The sequence below is a fragment of the Schistocerca serialis genome, chromosome 4 (assembly GCF_023864345.2).
Source record: "Schistocerca serialis cubense isolate TAMUIC-IGC-003099 chromosome 4, iqSchSeri2.2, whole genome shotgun sequence".
NCBI classification, from domain to species: domain Eukaryota; kingdom Metazoa; phylum Arthropoda; class Insecta; order Orthoptera; family Acrididae; genus Schistocerca; species Schistocerca serialis.
Genome location: NC_064641.1, coordinates 595,983,340 through 596,003,299, shown reverse-complemented (window position 1 = coordinate 596,003,299; position 19,960 = coordinate 595,983,340). Strand labels below are relative to the sequence as shown.

General features: G+C 37.7%; 1 protein-coding gene across 1 annotated transcript in view; it reads right to left on the bottom strand.

Annotated features, from left to right (window-relative positions):
- Window positions 1-19,960, bottom strand: part of LOC126475355 (proton-coupled folate transporter-like) — a 311,104-nt gene that overhangs the window by 130,278 nt on the left and 160,866 nt on the right. Inside the window, exons 3-4 of the mRNA XM_050103168.1 lie at window positions 18,267-18,575; window positions 8,401-8,575 (exon numbers count right to left, since the gene is read on the bottom strand). Coding sequence (XP_049959125.1) covers window positions 8,401-8,575; window positions 18,267-18,575 — 484 coding nt within the window. The remainder of the gene's footprint in view (window positions 1-8,400; window positions 8,576-18,266; window positions 18,576-19,960) is intronic.

The following is a 19,960-nucleotide window of genomic DNA, read 5'->3' as shown; positions in this document are numbered from 1 at the left end:
AGCAATACGTAGGGGATTGTTGTACCATCCTAGACTCATCATTTAAAGCTGGTTCTTGAAACTTCATTAATAGACTTTCTTGGGATAGTTTACATCTACCTTCAAGAGTCTTCCACTTCAGTTCCTTCAGTACCTCTCTGACACTCTCCCACAGATTAAACAAATCTGTGACCATTCGAGCTGCCCTTCTCTGTATACATCCAATGTCCCCTGTTAGTCTTTTCTAGTACGGTTTTGTTAGCAATCTCCTTTGTAGACTGATTGCAATTCCCCAGTATCCTACCAATAAACCGAAGTCTACCATCTACTTTACCCACGACTGAACCTATGTGATCATTTCATTCATATCCCCAAAAAGTTTTACACTCAGGTATTTGTATGATTTTGTCATTCCAACCATGACTCATTGATATTATGGTCATAGGATACTATAGTTTCTTTTTTTTTTTTTTTCATTTTGTGAAATGTAAAATGGCAAAAGTGCTGTGACTGGCCGAAAGCAAGGGGAAACTACAGCCATAATTTTTCTTGAGGGAATGCAGCTCTACTGATGATGGTGTCCTCTTGGGTAAAATATTCTCTATGTGAAATAATTCCCCATTCAAATCTCCGGGTAGAGACTACTCAGGAGGATGTCATTATCAGGAGAAACAAAACTAGTGTTCTATGGATCAGAGCATGGGATGTTAGATCCCTTAATTGGGGAGAGAAAATTTAAAAAGATAAATGATAAGTTGGTGTTAATTATAGTGGGAACTAGTGAAGTTTGGTGCAGGAGGAACAGAACTTCTTGTCATATGAGTACAGGGTAACAAACACAAAATCAAATAAGGGTAATGCAAGAGTCGGATTAATAATGAATAAGAAAATAAGAATGTGGGTAAGTTATCATGAATAGCATAGTGAATGCATTATCATAGCCAAGATAGACACAAAGTCCACACCCACCATGGTAATACAAGTTTATATGCAAACTAGCTCTGCAGATGATGACGAGATTGAAGAAATGTATGATAAGACAAAATAAATTTATCCAGATTGTTAAGGGAGAAGAAAATTTAACTGGGATGGGGGACTGGAATTCAATAGTAGGAAAAGGAAGGGAAGGAAATATAGCAGGTGAATATGGACTGAGGAAAAGACTGAAAGAGGAAGCTGCCTGGTAGAAGAGCACATTGCTAACACTTGGTTTAAGAATCATGAAATAAGATTGTATACGTGGAAGAGATCTGGAGACAACAGACAGAAATTTATCAACCATATTTTAAATTGTAATAGTTTCCTGGGGCAAGTGTTGATTCTGACCACAATTTACTTGTTGTGAAGTGTACATTAAAACTGAAGAAATTGTAAAACAGTAGAAAATTAAGGAGAAGGACCTGGGTAAATTTAAAGAACCACAGGTTGTTGAGAGTTTCAGAGGCGAATGAGTAGCTTTAAGAGATAAAATAGTGAAGGCACCACAGAATCAACTAGGTAAAAAGACACGACCTAGTAAAAATCCTTGGATAATGCAGGAGATATTGAATTTAATTGAGGAAAGGAGAAAATACAAAAATGCAGCAATAAAGCAGGCAAAAGGAAATAAGAAAGACTAAAAAATGAGATTGACAGGAAGTGCAAAATGGCTAAGCACAAATGGCCATAGGACAAATGTAAGGATTTAGAAGCATATATCACCAGGGGAACGATAGATGCCATCTATAGGAAATTAAAAAGGCCTTTGGAGAAAAGAGAAGCAGCTGTATGACTATAAAGAGCTCAGCTGCAAAACCAGTTATAAGCAAAGAAGGGAAAGTTGAATGGTGTAAGGAGTATATAGAGGATCTATACAAGGGAGATGACCTTGAAGGCAATGGAAGAGGACATACATGAAAATGAGATGCAAGACATAACACTGCAAGAAGTGTCTGCACTGAAAGACCTAAGTTGAAACAAGGTCCTGGGAGTAGATGACATTCCATCATAACTACTGACAGCCTTGGGAGAGCCAGCCAAGACAAAAATGTTCCATCTGATGTGCAAGACGTATGACACAGGCAAGATGCCCACTGACTTCAAGAAGAATGTAATAATTCCAATTCCAAAGAAAGCAGTTGCAGACAGATGTGAAAATTACTGAACTACCAGTTTAAAATGTCATGGTTGCAAATGGCTAACACAAATTCTTTACAAAAGAAGAATGGAAAAATTGGTGGAAGCCAACACTGGGAGAAGATCAGTTTGTATTTCAGAGAAATGTAGGAACACATGAGGCAGTGCTGATCCTATGACTTATCTTAGAAGATATGTTAAGGAAGGGAAAACCTATGTTTATAGCATTTGTAAACTTAGCTAAGGCTTTTTACACTGTTGACTGGAATATTCTCTTTGAAATTCAGAAGGTAGCTGGTTAAAATACAGGTATAAAAAGACTATTTACGACTTGTACAGAAACCAAAGAGCATTTATAAGAGTTGAAGGGTATGAAAGGCAAGCAATGATTGAGAAGGGACTAAGACAGGGTTGTAGCCTATTCCCATGTTATTCTACCTATACATTGAGCAAGCAATGAAAGGAAACCAAAGAAAAATTTGGAGTATGATTAAAATTTAGGGAGAAGAAAAAAAACTCGGAGGTTTGCTAATAACACTGTAATTCTGTCTGAGACAGCAAAGTACTTGGAAGAGCAGTTGAATGGAATGGATGGTGTCTTGAAAGGAGGACATAAGAACGGATAATGGAATGTAGTCAAATTAGCTCAGATGAAGCTAAGAAAATTAGCAATGGAAACAAGACACTTAAAGTAGTACATGAGCTTTTCTATATGGGCAGCAAAATAACTAAAGGTAGTTGAAGTAGAGAGGATATAAAATATAGGCTGGCAGTGACAAGAAGTGTCCTGATTCTTTCACATTATCCATGCACTGTCTGCAGTTTCTTTGATTTAATCTGCAGTTTATAGGCAGTAAATTATGGTGTAATCCGCATGTGCCTCTGGAAATATTTTGAGCTTTGTAATCTGGATTCTTGTATGTTGTAGAGAAACCAGACATCAGTTCTATGAATTGAGGGTCATGGGGAAGGGAAGCAGTGGTTGAGAGGAAAATGAAACAGGGTTGTCCCCTATTGCCGATATTATTCAATCTGTATTCTGAGCATGCAGTAAAAGAAACAAAGGAAAAAATTAGAGTAGGAATTAAAGTTCAGCAAGAAGAAATAAAAACTTTGAGACTTACCTATGATATTCTAAATCTGACAGAGACCAAAAAGGAGTTGGAGGAGCAGGTGAATGGAATGGACGGTGTCTTGAAAGCAGGATATAAAATGAACACAACAAGAGCAAAATACAGATAATGGAATGAAGTCAAATTAAATCAGATGATGCTAAGGGAATTAGAATGGGAAATGAGACACTTCAAGTAGTAGATGAGTTCTGCTCTTTGGGCAGCAAATTAACAGATGATGGCTGAAGTCGACAGGACATAAAATGTAGACTGGCAGTGACAAGAAAATCATTTCTTAAGACGAGAAATTTGTGAACACTGAACACAGACTGAAGTGTACTAGTTCTTTTCTGAAGGCATTTGTCTGAAATGTAGCCATGTACAGAAGAGAAACATGAATGATAAACAGTTTACACATGAAGAGAATAGAAACTTTTAAAATGTGATGCTACAGAAGAATGCTTTAGGTTAGATGGGTAGCTCACACAACTAATGAAGAGGTACTGAACAGAACTGGGGAGATAAGAAATTTGTAGTGCAATTTGATTAAAATAAGGGATAGGTTGATAGGACACATTCTGAGACACCAAGGGCTCACCAATTTTGTACTGGAGGGAAGCATGGGGAGGGGGTAAAAACTGTATAGCTAGTCAAAGAGATGAATATAGTAAGTAGATTCAGAAGAATGTAGGTTGCAGTAGTTATTTGTCGATCATGAGGCTCACATAGCAACCAACTCATTCCATGCCCTGAGAACAGTAGTCACAATGGAGATGTATTGTTGATGGTGCCTATGTTAAACAAAGCAGCAAAGCAATAACTCTAAACCAAGCTTGCTCATTGTCTTTATTTTCTGTATCCATCCTGCTACAAGAATTATCAGTTCCCTTTAAGAACAGAAGTGATTAACATTTAACAACATGATTTCTACTATGACAACAGAAAAATCTGGGATAAAAGATACTGATTACTTGAAAATACTTGGAACTTTTTTGGGGGAGTTGGGGGCAGGGTGGGAAGGGGGGAGGTGAATGATCACTACCAAAAGATGTAACAAATTTGAAAATGGAGACAATATACATTCCTATTGAAAGGGAAAGCTAATGTAACATGATACATTAGTTATAATATACCTACAGCAATTGGAACTCACAAATAATGATTCACTACAAATATATTACACACAACACTCATAATTTCTGTAACTTGTAACTTCTGAAAATTCTCAAAACTGCACCGTTATCCACTCACAAACCGAGGGCCTTGCCGGGGTTGATTTGCTTGTGTTGAAATTTAAAAAGTCCATTTAAAGGTCAGGGAGAAGAAATGAAAACAGTGGAGTATGTCCATGACAACGCAATTCTGTCAGACACAGCAAAGAACTTGGAAAATCAGTTGCAGGGGATGGATAGTGTCTTGAATAAAGGTTATGAGATGAACATCAACAAAAATAAAAAATGTTGTGGAATGTAGCCAAATTAATTCAGGTGGTGCTGAAGGAATCAGATTAAGAAATGAGACACTAAAAGTAGTAACAGAGTTTTGCTATTTGGACAGCGAAAGAACTGATGATTGCCAAGGTGGAGGATATATAAAATGTAGATTGGCTACAGCACAAAGAATTTTCATGAAATGAGGAACTTTTTAACATATAATATAAAGTTTTAGAAAGTCCTTCCTGGAGGTATTTGTCTGGAGTGTAGCCACGAACAGAGTGAAATGTGGATGACAAGTAGTTCAGCCACAAAGAGAATAGAAGTTATTGAATTGTGACTAAAAGAACTGATTGGTTGATGGGACACATCCTGTTGCAACAAGGAGAGAAGTGCGTGTGTGTTTTGGGAGGGGGCGGGGGGGGGTTAAAAATTGCAGGGGAAAGCCAAGGAATGAATACAGTATGTAGATTAAAATGGATGTAATTTGCAGCAGTTATTCACATATGGAGAGGCTTGCACAGGATACAGTAGCTCCGGCCGCTGTGGCCGAGTGGTTCTAGGTGCTTCAGTCTGGAACTGCACAACTGCTATGGTCGCAGGTTCAAATCCTGCCTCAGACATGGATGTGTGTGATGGCCTTAGATTAGTTAGGTTTAAGTAGTTCTAAGTTCTAGGGGACTGAGCCATTTGAACCATTTGATACAGTAGCATGAAGAGCTGCATCAAACCAGTAACTGGAGTGAAGATCACAACAACAACATATTTATATCACGGAGATGTACAGTGCACTGAAATTATTATGTTAGCGCCTACGCTTATAGTATTCTTGTTTTATATGTCAGTATTCCAGATGCTATAGGTTTATTTATCGACTGTCATTTTTTATTTGTAGTTCACTGTTGCTATTTGAGTCTACATTTCATCATTTTGTCTTTTGGAGATAGTGAGTGGAGTTGTGAGCGCTAGAATATGGAATGCCAAGTGGAGAAATGAGAACATTTCCAACACATTCTTCTGTTTGAGTTCATTAGAGGGGTGGCAGCAGCAGAGGCAGTAAGAAACATTTTCACCATGTTTGGGGATACTGCCACTGGACAGAGCACAATAAGAAAATGGTTTTCTCATTTTAAGGAGTATCATTTTGACATTTATGGCCCTCCACATTCAGGAAGACCTTCATGGTTTGATGAAGATCATTTAAACACATTAATTCACAATGATCCACATCAGTGTATTCAAGAAATAGTAAAAATGATCAACTGTGATCATTCCATCATTTTGTAAGACTTGCATGCAATGGGGAAGATTCAAAAATTAGATGTATGGGCACTGCATGCTCTAACCCAAAATTACAAAAATTAGCAGGACACCTTATTTGCATCTTTGCTTGCTCGTCATTAATTGGCTCGTGAACAACACTGACCATTCATTTCCAGTCTATCCAGTATAGTTACTGGTGATGAGAAATATTGCGCTAACATAAAGAAAAGAAGGGAATGGTTGAACCCAAACAAAGCAAAAACTCCCAGTACAAGGACCTGTGTGCCTCCACAAAAGATAATATTATGCATCTGGCGGAACAACGATGGTGTGGTGTATTACGAGTTGCTTCCCCAACGTGCAACCATCACTGCTGACATCTATTGTCAACAACTGAGACATCTTGCAGATGCAATCCAAGAACAATGACCAGGAAGATTATGTGCAGCGATGCCACTCCCTGATAATGTCCGCCCACATTCTGTTAGACTGACAACAAACACTATACAGGAATTTGGTTGGGAAGTCATTTCACAACCATCTTACTCGCCTAAACTTGCACCCTAAGATTTTCACCTTTTCCACTCTGTATCAACTAACCCTCAAGGAACTTTCTTTGCAGATGAAAATCCGCTCTGAATATGGCTTATTGAGTTATTTGTCGCAGAACCACATGATTTATACAGTCATGGAACTGAAAAGTTTCCCAGCATTGACAGAATTGTAAATAGTGAAGGAGAATGTATTATTGATGACTAAAGTCTCTGTTACTTGTATCTGTTGTGTTTTTTAAACTTATGGGAAAACACTACCAACTTCTGCACAAACTCAGTACAAGGTATGAGAGTGGACTGAAAAGCAGTTTGCATAACACAAAGCAGCAAAATTTTACATAACACACAGAATTAAAATTTCAATCAAATATTGATACTTCACTAGTGATGACTCATAACCATTACTTCATTATGAGTGAGACAGAAAAGGTTACTAGTAACTTGTATAATAAATTCATAAAATTCAGGAGACAGAATGACTGGCTATTACTTACCTTCAGGAGGCCAAACTTTTCACTACTGACACTATAAACACTTAAAGTAGCAAATATTAATCCTAGAAGGAGGGAGAGGGATTGGTTGCACAAGGTTTCAAAATGTAGGGACTGAGGGTGGGAGTGAAGGGACATTTAAAGAAAATGAAGCTCAACAGGATGGTGTGATGAGAGGGTATGTTAGACGGCAAATTCCCATCTCTCATAGAAACTAGTTCTGTAGTTTGTGTGTGTCTAGGTGGGGGCGCTGGAGAGGGGGATTAATACTGCATCCTAAAGCGGAGTTTGGTAAAGCAAGCACTCCGGTGTCTTGTGTTGTGCTATACAGCATGCTTAAAATTGGGTACAGATTGCTACCAAGGCAGACAGTTTTCTTCGACCATTCACACAATCAGTCAGATTAATGATGATCATTCCTTCATAAAAACCCCTGAGTTGTTTCACATATTGCTCTATCTGTCATACTGTATGGTTTACTAGTGGCTGGGGCTGGTGTACGTAGTCATGGGTGGGTACAAGAAGCACGTTCTACATTGACAATAACTGTAGGGTTAGGAATGTTGAAGTAGTTATTGTCTGGTAATATTACATTGTTTGACAAGCATGTAGCAGAATTTAGGGTGGCAGTGCAAGTTAGCACTTGGGATGTGGTAAGGATATCAGGAGAGATTATCTCATTTCAATGCTTGAGTTGCAAAACCCTGGCATAACAATCTGTTGAGACATTCAAGGAATGGCTGGTACTGGATGGTTGGGTGGTGAGAGGGGTGCTTCTGACTTCTTTAGAAGTGATACTATGTTTGTGACAGAGTCACAGGAGGAGGCTGTCCAAGACATTTGTCTGTAGGCAAGATTTGTGTTTTAGTTGCTAGAGAGATGAATGAGTGGAAGAGGTTATTGGTACAGAGGTTGTTGGATATTGTGTTGGAGCATATGTGTTTAACTTGGATGCCTAGGCTGTAGGAATGGGAGCACTAGACATACAATGGTTAGTAGATGCAGGTGCAAACACGAAACAGGACAGGTTGGTGCAATTAACTACAGACTGTAAAAGCACATTTGGGAAAACTGTTGTCAATTGGCAATAAAGACTTGTTTCTCTGGTTGTGAAGACACATGGCTTTTCTCCAGAAAGGTTCATATTTCTCAGAAACAATAGAGATCATTATATGCCACATCAAACATTTCTTCTGTTCTTTATTTTTCCTCATCCCCCACCATCATCACCTATCATCATAAAACACTGCTCCTCTGACAGAAGGTGTATCATTTGTACATATCATAGTATTTTATTTTGCAAATAACAAATAATTCATTTCTTACCTCAATGTTCAGGGTATCAGGTCAAGTCATCAACAATGGATATCATTTTTATTTCTACTATTAAATTAATGAATCACAGAGTTGGTTATAAATTGTGACTGTTGATTGTTTATGCAGAGTAACTCACCTCAATCCTCTTTTATCAGCATGACTTACATCAGCAATGTAGCTGTACGAAGATAAGATCAATGCAATAAAGCCACCAGTTAGAGCAATCGGTATGGAAGCAGGAAGTAAATAGCGTGGTGGCAAATGGTCTATAGTAGAGAGTCCAGCATATGCTGCATATGTTGTTGCATGACCTGTTGAACACAGAGAGAAATGGAGTTAACAATAAATATATGACACAAAAAAGCTAATTCCGATATGCAAAGTTTCCATTATATGATTCAACAAAGAACATTTTAGATTTATAAGTAACTTTTCTCACTTAATTCTCTTATGTTTTTATACTTTGTTGGAGATATTGTCATCTCATTGAAATTCATTCACGTCCATTTACAAAGACTGATCATGTGTCTCATAAGACTTATCAATTGCTACCTCACCAGAAGAGAGTAGCTTGATTACCATGTTGTCAAACTGTGGTCATCCCAGTCAGAACATGAATGAGTTTATTTACTTCATGTCAGAGGCAATGTACTTTATAAAACCCAAGAAAAACTTGTTATTAATCTATCATTAACACTTACATTCACAGATAAAAATATACTTTTTTCTTATGAAAACCCTTGTACTTTTACATTGATCACAGTCTCACTTGCACATTTATTCTTATGATGACTATTTTTGATCAATATTGATCGAAATCAGCAATCATAAAAAGAATGTACAACTGAAACAGTGAAATAAAGGATAAATTTAAACTTCAATAGAGTTGCAGAATCTTTCATGAAGAATTTGTAATCAACAGTGAAAAGATCTTGACTTTCCTTTCTTTAATAATGTTATTCTGGCAGTATTACTGCATTGCCCACCGCTAACAGTGGTGATACACTTCATAAAAATTCAATATAAAATTGTACAAAGTTTAAGAGAACATCAAGTTGTACACTCACAAAAATTAAGAAATTTTATAAACAACTTTTTTTTGCAATAATATTCTGCCAGAGTTTTCGCATTAAATATTACTAATGGTAGGTCCATGATGCTGCACTGCAATGGATTCTGAGAGCAGGCTAAAACAACACTGACTGAGTTTTCCCACACTCACAACTCATTTGCATGCCCATATTTACTGAAACATTTTTTGGTGTCCGACAGCAATTTATATTGCCTGCCTAGCCTGATTATTGAAAGAGATGACTTATCAGACACACTCAAGGTTTAGGCAACAGTTGTGGCTTGTGCCCAAACATGGCACTTCAGTTACAGCCAATACATGAGGTTGCACCACCCTCTGACAAATGTTTACTACTAAATTCCACACAGTCTGGCTATTTCCAGCAATCTCTTGCTAGTCACTGAAGCCTTTAGCTATGCACCAAGTAGGGCTTTGACCTTGCTTGATTTACATTTGAGGTTTGGATTGCTCCCTAGATTGTTGTATGTGCTTAAGATGAATTTGCTACACTCTGAATTTGTCATAGATTAATCTCTGTTGTCATTTACCTTTGGAATTGCCTGTTTCGTTCCACCAGCCTTCTATGATGTCACCAGTCCAATTATCATAAACTAATTATGCAGAGGAGGATAGAAAAGTTTTGGCTTCAATTATATTTTCACAGGTCTCAGCTTTCACTATTAATTATGATAGGCCAGTTATATGATTATGTCATGTTTCCTGGATTAAGACTCATTCTTCAGTTTCTCTTTGGCTCTGTCACCCCCACTGATTGTTGATAAATGTTTTTTCTTTTTTTTTTTTAATTTCCATGTGAGATTTGTCCCAGCTCCTGAGCTTTTCCTTGTTGTTCTCAAACCACTGCTGGGCTATACCATCCAGACATAATTAGGTGTTAGATGATACAGTTTCTTTTACTACCAGATGCATTCAGGGACAGGATCAAATCTTTTTAGCTATTTAGTTGGAACCTTGTCATCATCTCCCAGAAACACAACTGGATGCCTGCTGTGCATCTGACACACACACACACACACACACACACACACACACTCACTCACACACACATTTCCTTTTTCTCCATTGATAGTTGGACAATGTGAACCATAAGACCATAAGAGGAATGTACTGGCTGTTATATTTACTTTCCTATTAATGAAGATGATAGCTTTTGTCCAGTTATGCTGATGTCTGAGATTTCCAACATCCCTGTTCAGTTTTGTCATGTAGAATCTGAAACTGAGTACCAGCTATGAGAGCTAATTTCTCAACAAGAACTAGCTTTTTGCACTGAAAGCAAGTTTATAGAAAATACATGAAGTCATATACAGAGCTGTTATACCTGCCTCAGCAGACAACGCTCTTATGTGTACATACCTAGAATGTTCTACTAAATTACAATATTTAATTGACATGTAAGTCCCAAAAGCTTCCATAAATAAGAACTGTTAAGCCACAAGTAATTGCTGGAGGAAGGTATTTAGCCAATGATCTGCACAGTGGCTGCCAGTGACCATAACCACAACATACAGGTGTACAACCCAAGCATGTAGCAATAAGTATGTTTCACCTTCTATTAGATTTCATCAACACAACAAGAAATTTAAAATTGAAATATGAGTCAAGGACACAGCATAGTATCACCAAGAACATTTGCAGCAACTCCAGAGGAAGGAAGGAATAAAGGAAGAATAGGGTTTAATGTCCCTTCAGCAATCAAGGTCATTAGAGGCAGAGCATCAGCTCAGATTGTTTGAAGGATGGGGAAAAGAAACAGCCGCACCTTTTTAAGGGAGGCATCCTGGCATTTGTCTACAGTGATTTAGGGAAATCACAAGAAACCTAGATCTGGGTGGCTGGACATGTATTTGAACTGTCATCCTCCCCAACGCACTCTAGAGGCAGGTCTAAGTGTCCTAAATTGGAAAAAAATGAGACAGAATATGTGTTAATGAAATGTAGATAAGCCAACTCCATTTTGATAATTTTTATGCACTGTTGCTTTTATTCGACATAAACTTCAATAACAAATGGGAGATATAAATACAGAAAAGTTGAAAGTAAGCTCAAAAATCAATTAACATATGACTAAAATAATATGTAATAAACATATCAAAACAAAAAATTTATATTCAACTAGATGACACATTTTGAAATTTAGAGTAGCTACGACTGAATGGCCAAGGAAAATGGCAAAAGAAGAGTAAAATTTGCCTGTAGTGCTTTTAGTAAACTAAATACAATTTTCAAAACTAAGTTTTACACATGAGAAGTAAAGGTACCTAAGTCCAATTTCCATAGCTCTGACTTAAAACTGTATTTTTAATACATACATGCTACTTCATTTGTAGGCAAAGGGAGGCAGTCTTGCTCCACCACACTGCCAGTTTAGACTGTGTTAAAGCTAAAAATTCCATCCTAACAGGTCTCAGAAAGCCCAATGGTACCAACTGAACACTATGTCATCCTCAGCCGATACGCATCTTGGATGCAGATATGAAGCGGTCAGGGGTCAACACACTGCTCTCCTGGCCATTGTCAATTTTTGTGACTGGAGCTGCTACTTCTCAGTCAAGTAGTTCCCAAATTGGCCTCACCAGGGCCAGGTGCACCACGCTTGCCAACAGCGCTCCACAGACCCAGAGGTCACCCATCCAAGTGCTAGCCAAGCCCGAGAGTGCTTAACTTTGATGATCTGCCAGGAACTGTTATTACCAATGTGACAAGCCCATTGGCCAATGTTAAAACAGCACACATAAATGTATCAGAATAACAAATGTGGTTTCAAGTCAAAACTGTGGAAACTGGAACTAGACTCTCTTAACCATCCTGTACAGAGTTCCCAGTATGTTCTTGAAATCGGATGTTTACAATCATTGTGTATTCCAAGTTTTTACTTACAGAAGTAATACAGGGGCTCTTAATTTGAAAAATTTTCATGTTCTAAGAGCTGTTCATTTATGAATGGAGAGATGAATATTTTGAATTACTAAGAGAGACAGGACAATGTTGCTGTCATGATCTTCAGTCTCAACCCTGGTTTGATGCAGCTCTTTTTATCCTGTGCACTTCTCAAAATGTCTGCATACCTGCTGCAGCCCATACCTACTTTAACCTGTTTACTGTAGTCAAGTCTTAGTCATTCACCACAATTTTTATGCCCCACACTCCTTCAGTTAAGAAACTAACAATTCCTTGATGCCCCAGGATGTGCCCAGTGATCAACCTTTCCCTTCTCTTATTCAAGATATGGCATACAGTTCTTTTTTTCTCTAATTTGGTGCAATGTCTCTTCATTAGTTACTCAGTATACCCATATAAACTTTAGAATTTATCTCTAACAACATAGTTCAAAATCTTCTACCTTTTTATTGTCTGTATTGTTTACTGACTATGTCTCACGTCCATACAAGGTCCACAAAAACTTTCTGAAAAGAGTTTCTAATAGTTACACTTATATTTTATATTAATAAATTTCTCTTTTTCATCATTTTTTTCTTGTTATTGCCATATACCATTTTACATCCTCTAAACTTATACCGTTGTCAGTTATTTTGATGACCAAATAGCAAAATTCATCTACTAATTCTAGTGTCTCATTTCCTCACCTAATTCCCTCAGCATTGCCTAATTTAATACACTCCATTACTACAGTGGAACCTTGCAAAGCAAGTATCATTCATTCCAGAGTCTTACTCATAGTACAAAACACTTGTTAAGTGAAACAATTTATCCTGTATAAATTAATGTAAAATACAATAATGCATTCGGCGCAGAAAAAGTACTTCAAGTTTTATCTTATTCATGCCATTTATTCAAAGAAAATTAATCATACAGTGTTAAGTACTTTATTATTATTCACTATATATAACTAATTCCTTTTTTACTATGAAGCTATCTATAGTCATTTGTTTCTACCAACACTTCAACACTTAGTGAAAATCCAACACAGCACTATCATCAAATAAATTTAAAGAGCACGCAGACTCTGCTTTATTGGGGTGACGATTTTCAATGTATGATGCAACCAGTTCTCATGCTTTCAGAATTTCTCTCACTGTGCCAGAAGATTTCTGTTTTGCTGTTAATGCCTCCTCCTCCTCCTCCTCCTCCTCTGAACAACTCCTCTCTCAACTTCCTGCTGTGAAACACACTGCAGCTCCATAAGCTCTTCAGTGATCATTTCCTGGCTGTGAGCTTCCACAAGCTCATCGATATCATTTTTATCTACTTCTCGTCCCATGCTCTTGGCCAAAGACACAATCTCATTGACTACAGGCTCTATACGTACTAACTCAAATGTCTCAGAGTCACATTTGACAATGCACTCCAGTCAAATCTTCTTCCAAGCAGGAGTGAGAATTCTCTTGGAATTCTCTTGGTAACCCCTTCCCATGCCTTTTTGATCATCTTGATGCAGGCAATGATGTTGAAGTGGTATTTCCAGAGCTCTCTGAGACTGAGATTGGTAGCTTCAGTCAGCTCAAAGCAATGCCTGAAAAGTGCTTTAGTGTGAAGCTTCTTACAATTACAAATAATCTGCTGGTCCATATGCTGGAGTAACAGAGTGGTGATGGGAGGCAGAAATTGGATGTTGATGAGCTAAAATTCTTCAAGGCCTGGAGAATGGACAGGAGCACTGTCCATTACAGGCAAGAAACAGAATGGCATATTAATCTCAAGCAAAACGTTTTTTACTGAAGGACCAAACACTTCATTGATCCAATCACAAAAAACATCATGTGTCACTGAAGCCTTGTTGTTGGACCTCCACATCGCATTTAACCTGCTGGTCTGGATTTTACACTTCTTGAAGGTTCACGGACTTTCTGAATGGTAAACAAGCAGCAGTTTAACTTTTAAACTGCCACTTGCATTGGCATAGAATAGCAGTGTGAGATGGTCTTTCATTGGCTTGTGACCGGGCAATGCACTCTCCTCGGCTGTTATAAAGGTATGCTTTGGCATCTTTATCCAGAACAGACCCATCTCATAACAATTAAAAACCTGTTGCGGCAGATAACCATCAGAATCTACAAGCATCTTGAAGTTGATGATGAAGTTCTCTGCTACCTTTGTGTCAAAGCTGGCAGCTTCACCATTCCTCACAATGCTGTGGATGCTGGTTACCCTCTTAAACTTCTCGAACCACCCAAGGTTTCCCTCAACCACTTCTTCGGCCACTGATGATCCTGGCATCTTCTTAATGACACCAGCGTAAATCATTCTTGCCTTCTCACAAATAATGTTGTCATTAACAGTGTTACCTTGCAATTGCTTTTCATTTATCCATATACGGAGCAACCTTTCAACATCATCCAGAATATGAAACTGTTGTTTAGATACTCTTATCACTCCCTTTGAAGCACCTATGTCCTTAATCTTGTCCTCGTTTCTGAGAATAGTGCAAATAATTGATTTAAACCAATTGTATGCTAAATCAGCAATGCTCACACCACATTCATGTTCTTCAATGATTTTACATTTCATTTTCTTTCTCTTACGGCCATCCTCTTGTGGCTTTATCTTTGGGGACTTTTCTATGAAGGTTATTTAAATTTGCATACAAAAAAAGCACTGTGTAAACATAAGTTTAGAAAAATGTGAGATCACAAGCTACACTAAGATGGTAACAGAATGAGTGCTAAGTCCAGACTGCAGTATGTATTAAAGACATTGTTCATATGCTGCTGCTGACAATGAAAGCTCTTCATATTGCTGAACATTTCCCCCGCCACATGTGAACGGCTGATGACATCACACTAAATCAATAAATTGTTGTCACTTGTTATGCGAAACATCACTCGTTAATCGAGTCATTTTTTTACAACTTGTTTTGCTCATTATGCGAATTGCACATTATGGGATGTGCTTGTTAAGCAATATTCCACTGTACTCCCTTACATCTGTTGGTTTTCACCTTACAACCTCTTCACTCTCTTAAAGCATTATCAACTGTGTTCAACTGATCTTCCAAGTCCTTTGTCATTTCTGACAGGAATACAGTATCATCAGTAAACCTCAATGTTTTTATTTCTTCTTCTTAAATCTTAATTCCATTTCCAAATTTCTCTTTGGTTTCTTTCACTACCTACTTTGTGTACAGACTGAATACAATGAGAGATAGAGCAATGCTGTTTGAAACTACTCTGAATTACTGCTTCCCTTTCCTGTCCTTTGAGCCATATAACTGCAGCCTGGTTTCTGTACAGGTTGTAGGTAGCCTTTTGTCCCTGTAATTTTATCTCTGATAAATTCAGAATATTGTTCAGAATATTGAAGTGTAACTCACTCTAAACTACAAAAAACTTTTTCTTAATCTGCAAATGCTATAAATTTGGGTTTGTCTTTCTTCACTCTGTCTTCTCAGATAAGTTGCATGGTCAGCATTGTCTCACACGTTCCAACATCTCTTTGGAACAAAGATCAGCTTCTACAGATTGTTTCCTCCTTCTGTTCATAATTCATGTTAGTATATTGCAACAATTACTTTTCTGATGACAACATCCTGCTGAGTCATCCCTGTCTAAAGATATGTACTGGGGACTGTTTTAGTTCCGCAATACTTTATCTAAGAAGATGCCATTATCATTAAAAGATACTATAGTGCTGGGTACCCTCTGAAAATGTTATGATTTGCCCTTAATTTTAGCAGTGCCACAGTACCAGCATAGCAAGGTCAAGTCAGTTAATGTGACAAGGATAGATCAGTTAATCATCCACATTATTCATCTGCAACAATTGAAAGGCTGCTGCCTCTCTTCAACAACCATACATTAGTTTGACCTCTCCACAGATAACTCGCTGGTGTGGATGTATCTATGATACTGCTATCCACATTGTTGAGGTCTGTAAGCCTTCTCATCATGATAAGGTCCATGATTAGTAAGAGAGGAAAATAAATGATCATGTCAGGAAGCAGCCAGAAGTGAAAGGCTTAATTATGGCCACAGTGAGACTTAACTGGAGGTTTGAAAGACTAGTGGGGCGGTGAATAAGTGGTAGATGGACGATGAAGGGTCTTTACTAGATTCAGACTGATAAGAGAAGTCAGAGATGATGCCATAATGAAAGGTGGGAAGGTGACATTACAAAGCATACCAGAGCAATATGGATGCTTATGGCTGAAGACCATAATGTCTAGAGATGTCTGAAGGAGGCCTTTATCCAGCTTACAATATGAGATTGTGCATTTCAGAGAATAATTGTGGAGAATTTTGCACTGGGTGGCATACAATGAAAGCATAATTGGAAAGAAAACTGAAAATGAGCAACCTCTATAAGCTAACAATTAATAAAATTACTTTTGCATCACAGCCAGCAGCAGACAAATGTGCAAAGAAAATCTACTGATAACAGAAGGTTTCGGAACTGGAGACGTTTATAGCTGGCTAAACTGAAGAATGAGTTGTAGGAGTTGGGCTATCCAGCAATGAAATAGGACTATCATACATGGCACAGCCTCCCACTTTGACATACAATATTTAATGCATATCATTGTGGTGATTCTTGATCTAGAGCTAGCTCATTCAAATCTTAGCAGTAGAAAAAGATTTCATCGCCAGTATTTGGCTATCAAGGTGAGAACAATTTCTAGTGCAAAGTCCTCGATCACCATGCTATCTGCCAATTTCTTGAGTTATCCCAAACCACCCCACAGTCTCATGGAATGGAGACAGGACATACTGCTGATTGTATTCCAGTAGCCAGAAGCTGTAATCTGAAGAACTGAAGCTATTCTTTTACGTTGTAAAGAGCTTGTCTGACATCAAATTATTTTCAGTAGCATGCACTAAGCAGAGAACAGTAATTTAATTAAAAATTTTGATGGCTTTCAGTTTGCCATTTCAGATTATCACAATGTTATCAAATAAGAAGGAAAAAGACACTAAATGTGTTTCAAGTCAACTTGGCTGTACAAATATCTAATTAAAGTTCTATGTAGATTATTTAAGCAATATGCAACTGTAATCACAATTTTTATGCAAATGAAAGAAAGATTTTGTTTTGATTAATACACTTAATTTTCAAATGCCAATCAGTTGCCTCAACTTCATCCACCACACATCAACATACTTTGGTAAATGACAGGGCTTCTTACATTGAACGCAACTTATTATGTGGTATGAATCTCTTCACACAAACTTTGAGTGGTAACCATGTCAAAATCTTCAACAACCCTTGTAATAACTGAGATTACAGTTAATGAAGTTAGTATTTAAGTTTTGATTTACCAAGGCACATGATTTATCTGTATCTGACACACACAGACACACACACACACACACACACACACACACACACACATTCACTCTGAAGAGCATACTTTGCAAGCTCTCTGTTGATAAGTTCTTGATTGACAATTTCATTTTATTTACATGCAATATAAATGATAGTCAAGTCTAAAAACACAGATACCAAAGTTTCTCAAAACTGAATGGACACATGATTGGGGTTTTACAGCCCATTTACACTGAGGTCATTAGAGCTGGAGCACAAGCCTGGGTAGAACAAGGATGCGATAGGAAATCGATAATCTCTTTCCCACAGAACCATTCAAACGTTTATCTTAATATAATCAGAAAAACTGCAGATAACATAAAATAAAGAGTCATGAATGATCAAGAAGTCAACAAGACTAATACCTAATTAATGTCCATATATAGACTGTTATTACCATAATACCAACTGCATAAAACTATAATCCTGAAAGAGTGTTACAGCTTTGTGTGTGTGGGGTAGGAAGGAGAAGGAATTGTTTTTGGTTCTTTGAAGAAATGCTTTATCAAAATCCAAGCTTGCAGTAATCCTTTTCCACATGGTTTTCCCACAGCTGTACATCACCTCTGACACTCAGTTACTAGCAATATATTCTCACACAGTAAACCCTACATTCCACTAACTTCATATTACAATCATATCACACTTACCTATCAAGGGGAAGAGAAGCAGAGGTTTTCGGCCATGTCGGTCACTCCAGGGGCCCAAGAAAAGGGTTAGTGTAGCTGGCAACAAAGTTTCCAGTAAAGTCTTGCTCATGAGCAGGCTAGCAGTATGAGGTTGTTCTGAAGTATTATTGGTGGAATCGAGGTGAGAGCACACAGTTGCATTGTAACCCAAATCTTCTTCACATACACGTTGCAAGAATAATGTCTGTGTAACTGTGCTTGATACTGCTGATGCTGCTAGGAAAAGAAATACTGCCGGTTCAACAGTTGGTCTGGACAATAGCCTTCTACCTGCAACACAGCACAATTGCACATCAAAAATGTTTTTTATGTAAAAAGTGTTCTGCAGTAATAATACAAAATCTTGTATCTATAACACACATAATAAATATTAACGATAAACGAGAGATCAATTCAGTATGGTAAAGCAGTGTGACAGAGAGAGAGAGAGAGAGAGATAGAGAGAGAGGGGGGGGGGATATGGGGGCATGGGTGGGGAAGAGGGGAGGAGAGGGTTTTTAGTGTAATACAAACACTAAAGGGTTACAAAATTTCATGCCACCACCAATGATGGACAGATTTCTGTAAACAGTGTTGCATCATCACATCCTAAAAGACACTCCAGGAGGGGCTTATGTTTAACCCAGAAAATAATCTGGTGATCAGAAACTTTATGTCCCACATATGCGTTTGCTGACCATCTGTTGTTGATATTGGAAACAAAAGTGTTTTGGCTTCTGCAATGTCCCATGATTCTAGTTTATGATGAACTTGCACGAGCACCTCTCATGGCATATTCAGTTGTATTTTGATAAGGTACTATACAATGTGTTCAAATCATTTCATGATACAATTTGTGGACCTGAGGCTGAAAAATACAATGAAAGAAACTGTAACTGTATGTGATTGAATGTTTGAAGAATTTCAAATTTAAACCTGAAGAATGCACTATTATCAGTCTAGATAGCATGTTGAACAAATTTTTGTATATCTTTTATCTACACTGTTACCTTCTCCTCCTTTTTGGTTATTAGGATAAATCGTATCCCCAGTTTTGAACATATGGATAAATTTGATGTCTGAAAAGTTCTGGACAGAATCCTATGCTTATCGGACTATTTATTATAAAGCTACAATTTCTAATTCAAGTTCAACAACATAATGCAAAACTCTACATGAGCACAATATGCAACTTGTGTGTGGGTCAAAACTTGGCCTGTCTCGGCTTTCCTCAGTTCTTCTCAGAAGTACTCTACAACATGACATTTGGTTTGCATTGCAGTGCAGCATTTTTCAGTTGGCATGGCATTCTTGAGTTTGGCTGAATCATGGTGTCAGCACTGTTTACCCTTCACTATCTGTTTGTGGTATAAAGGAAGTTCTCAGGCCAAGTGGCTGTCTGCACAAAAAGTGGCAGTCCAGCAATCTATCTTCATACATCTTTAAAAATGAATGTGAATGACGGAAGAGAAGAACGAGAATTATCAATATCTATAAGGCAGTCACATAATCAACGGGTACTGCAAATTTACTATGCAGTTACACTGCAACACTATGCAGAAAGACTTTAAAGATTTAGTTGATGATGAAAAGCAAAAACTTACAATGATCAACAGATGGGATTCATTGTTCTGTACAGCAAGAAGCACTTTGTGCTAAATTGTCAGGCATGGACC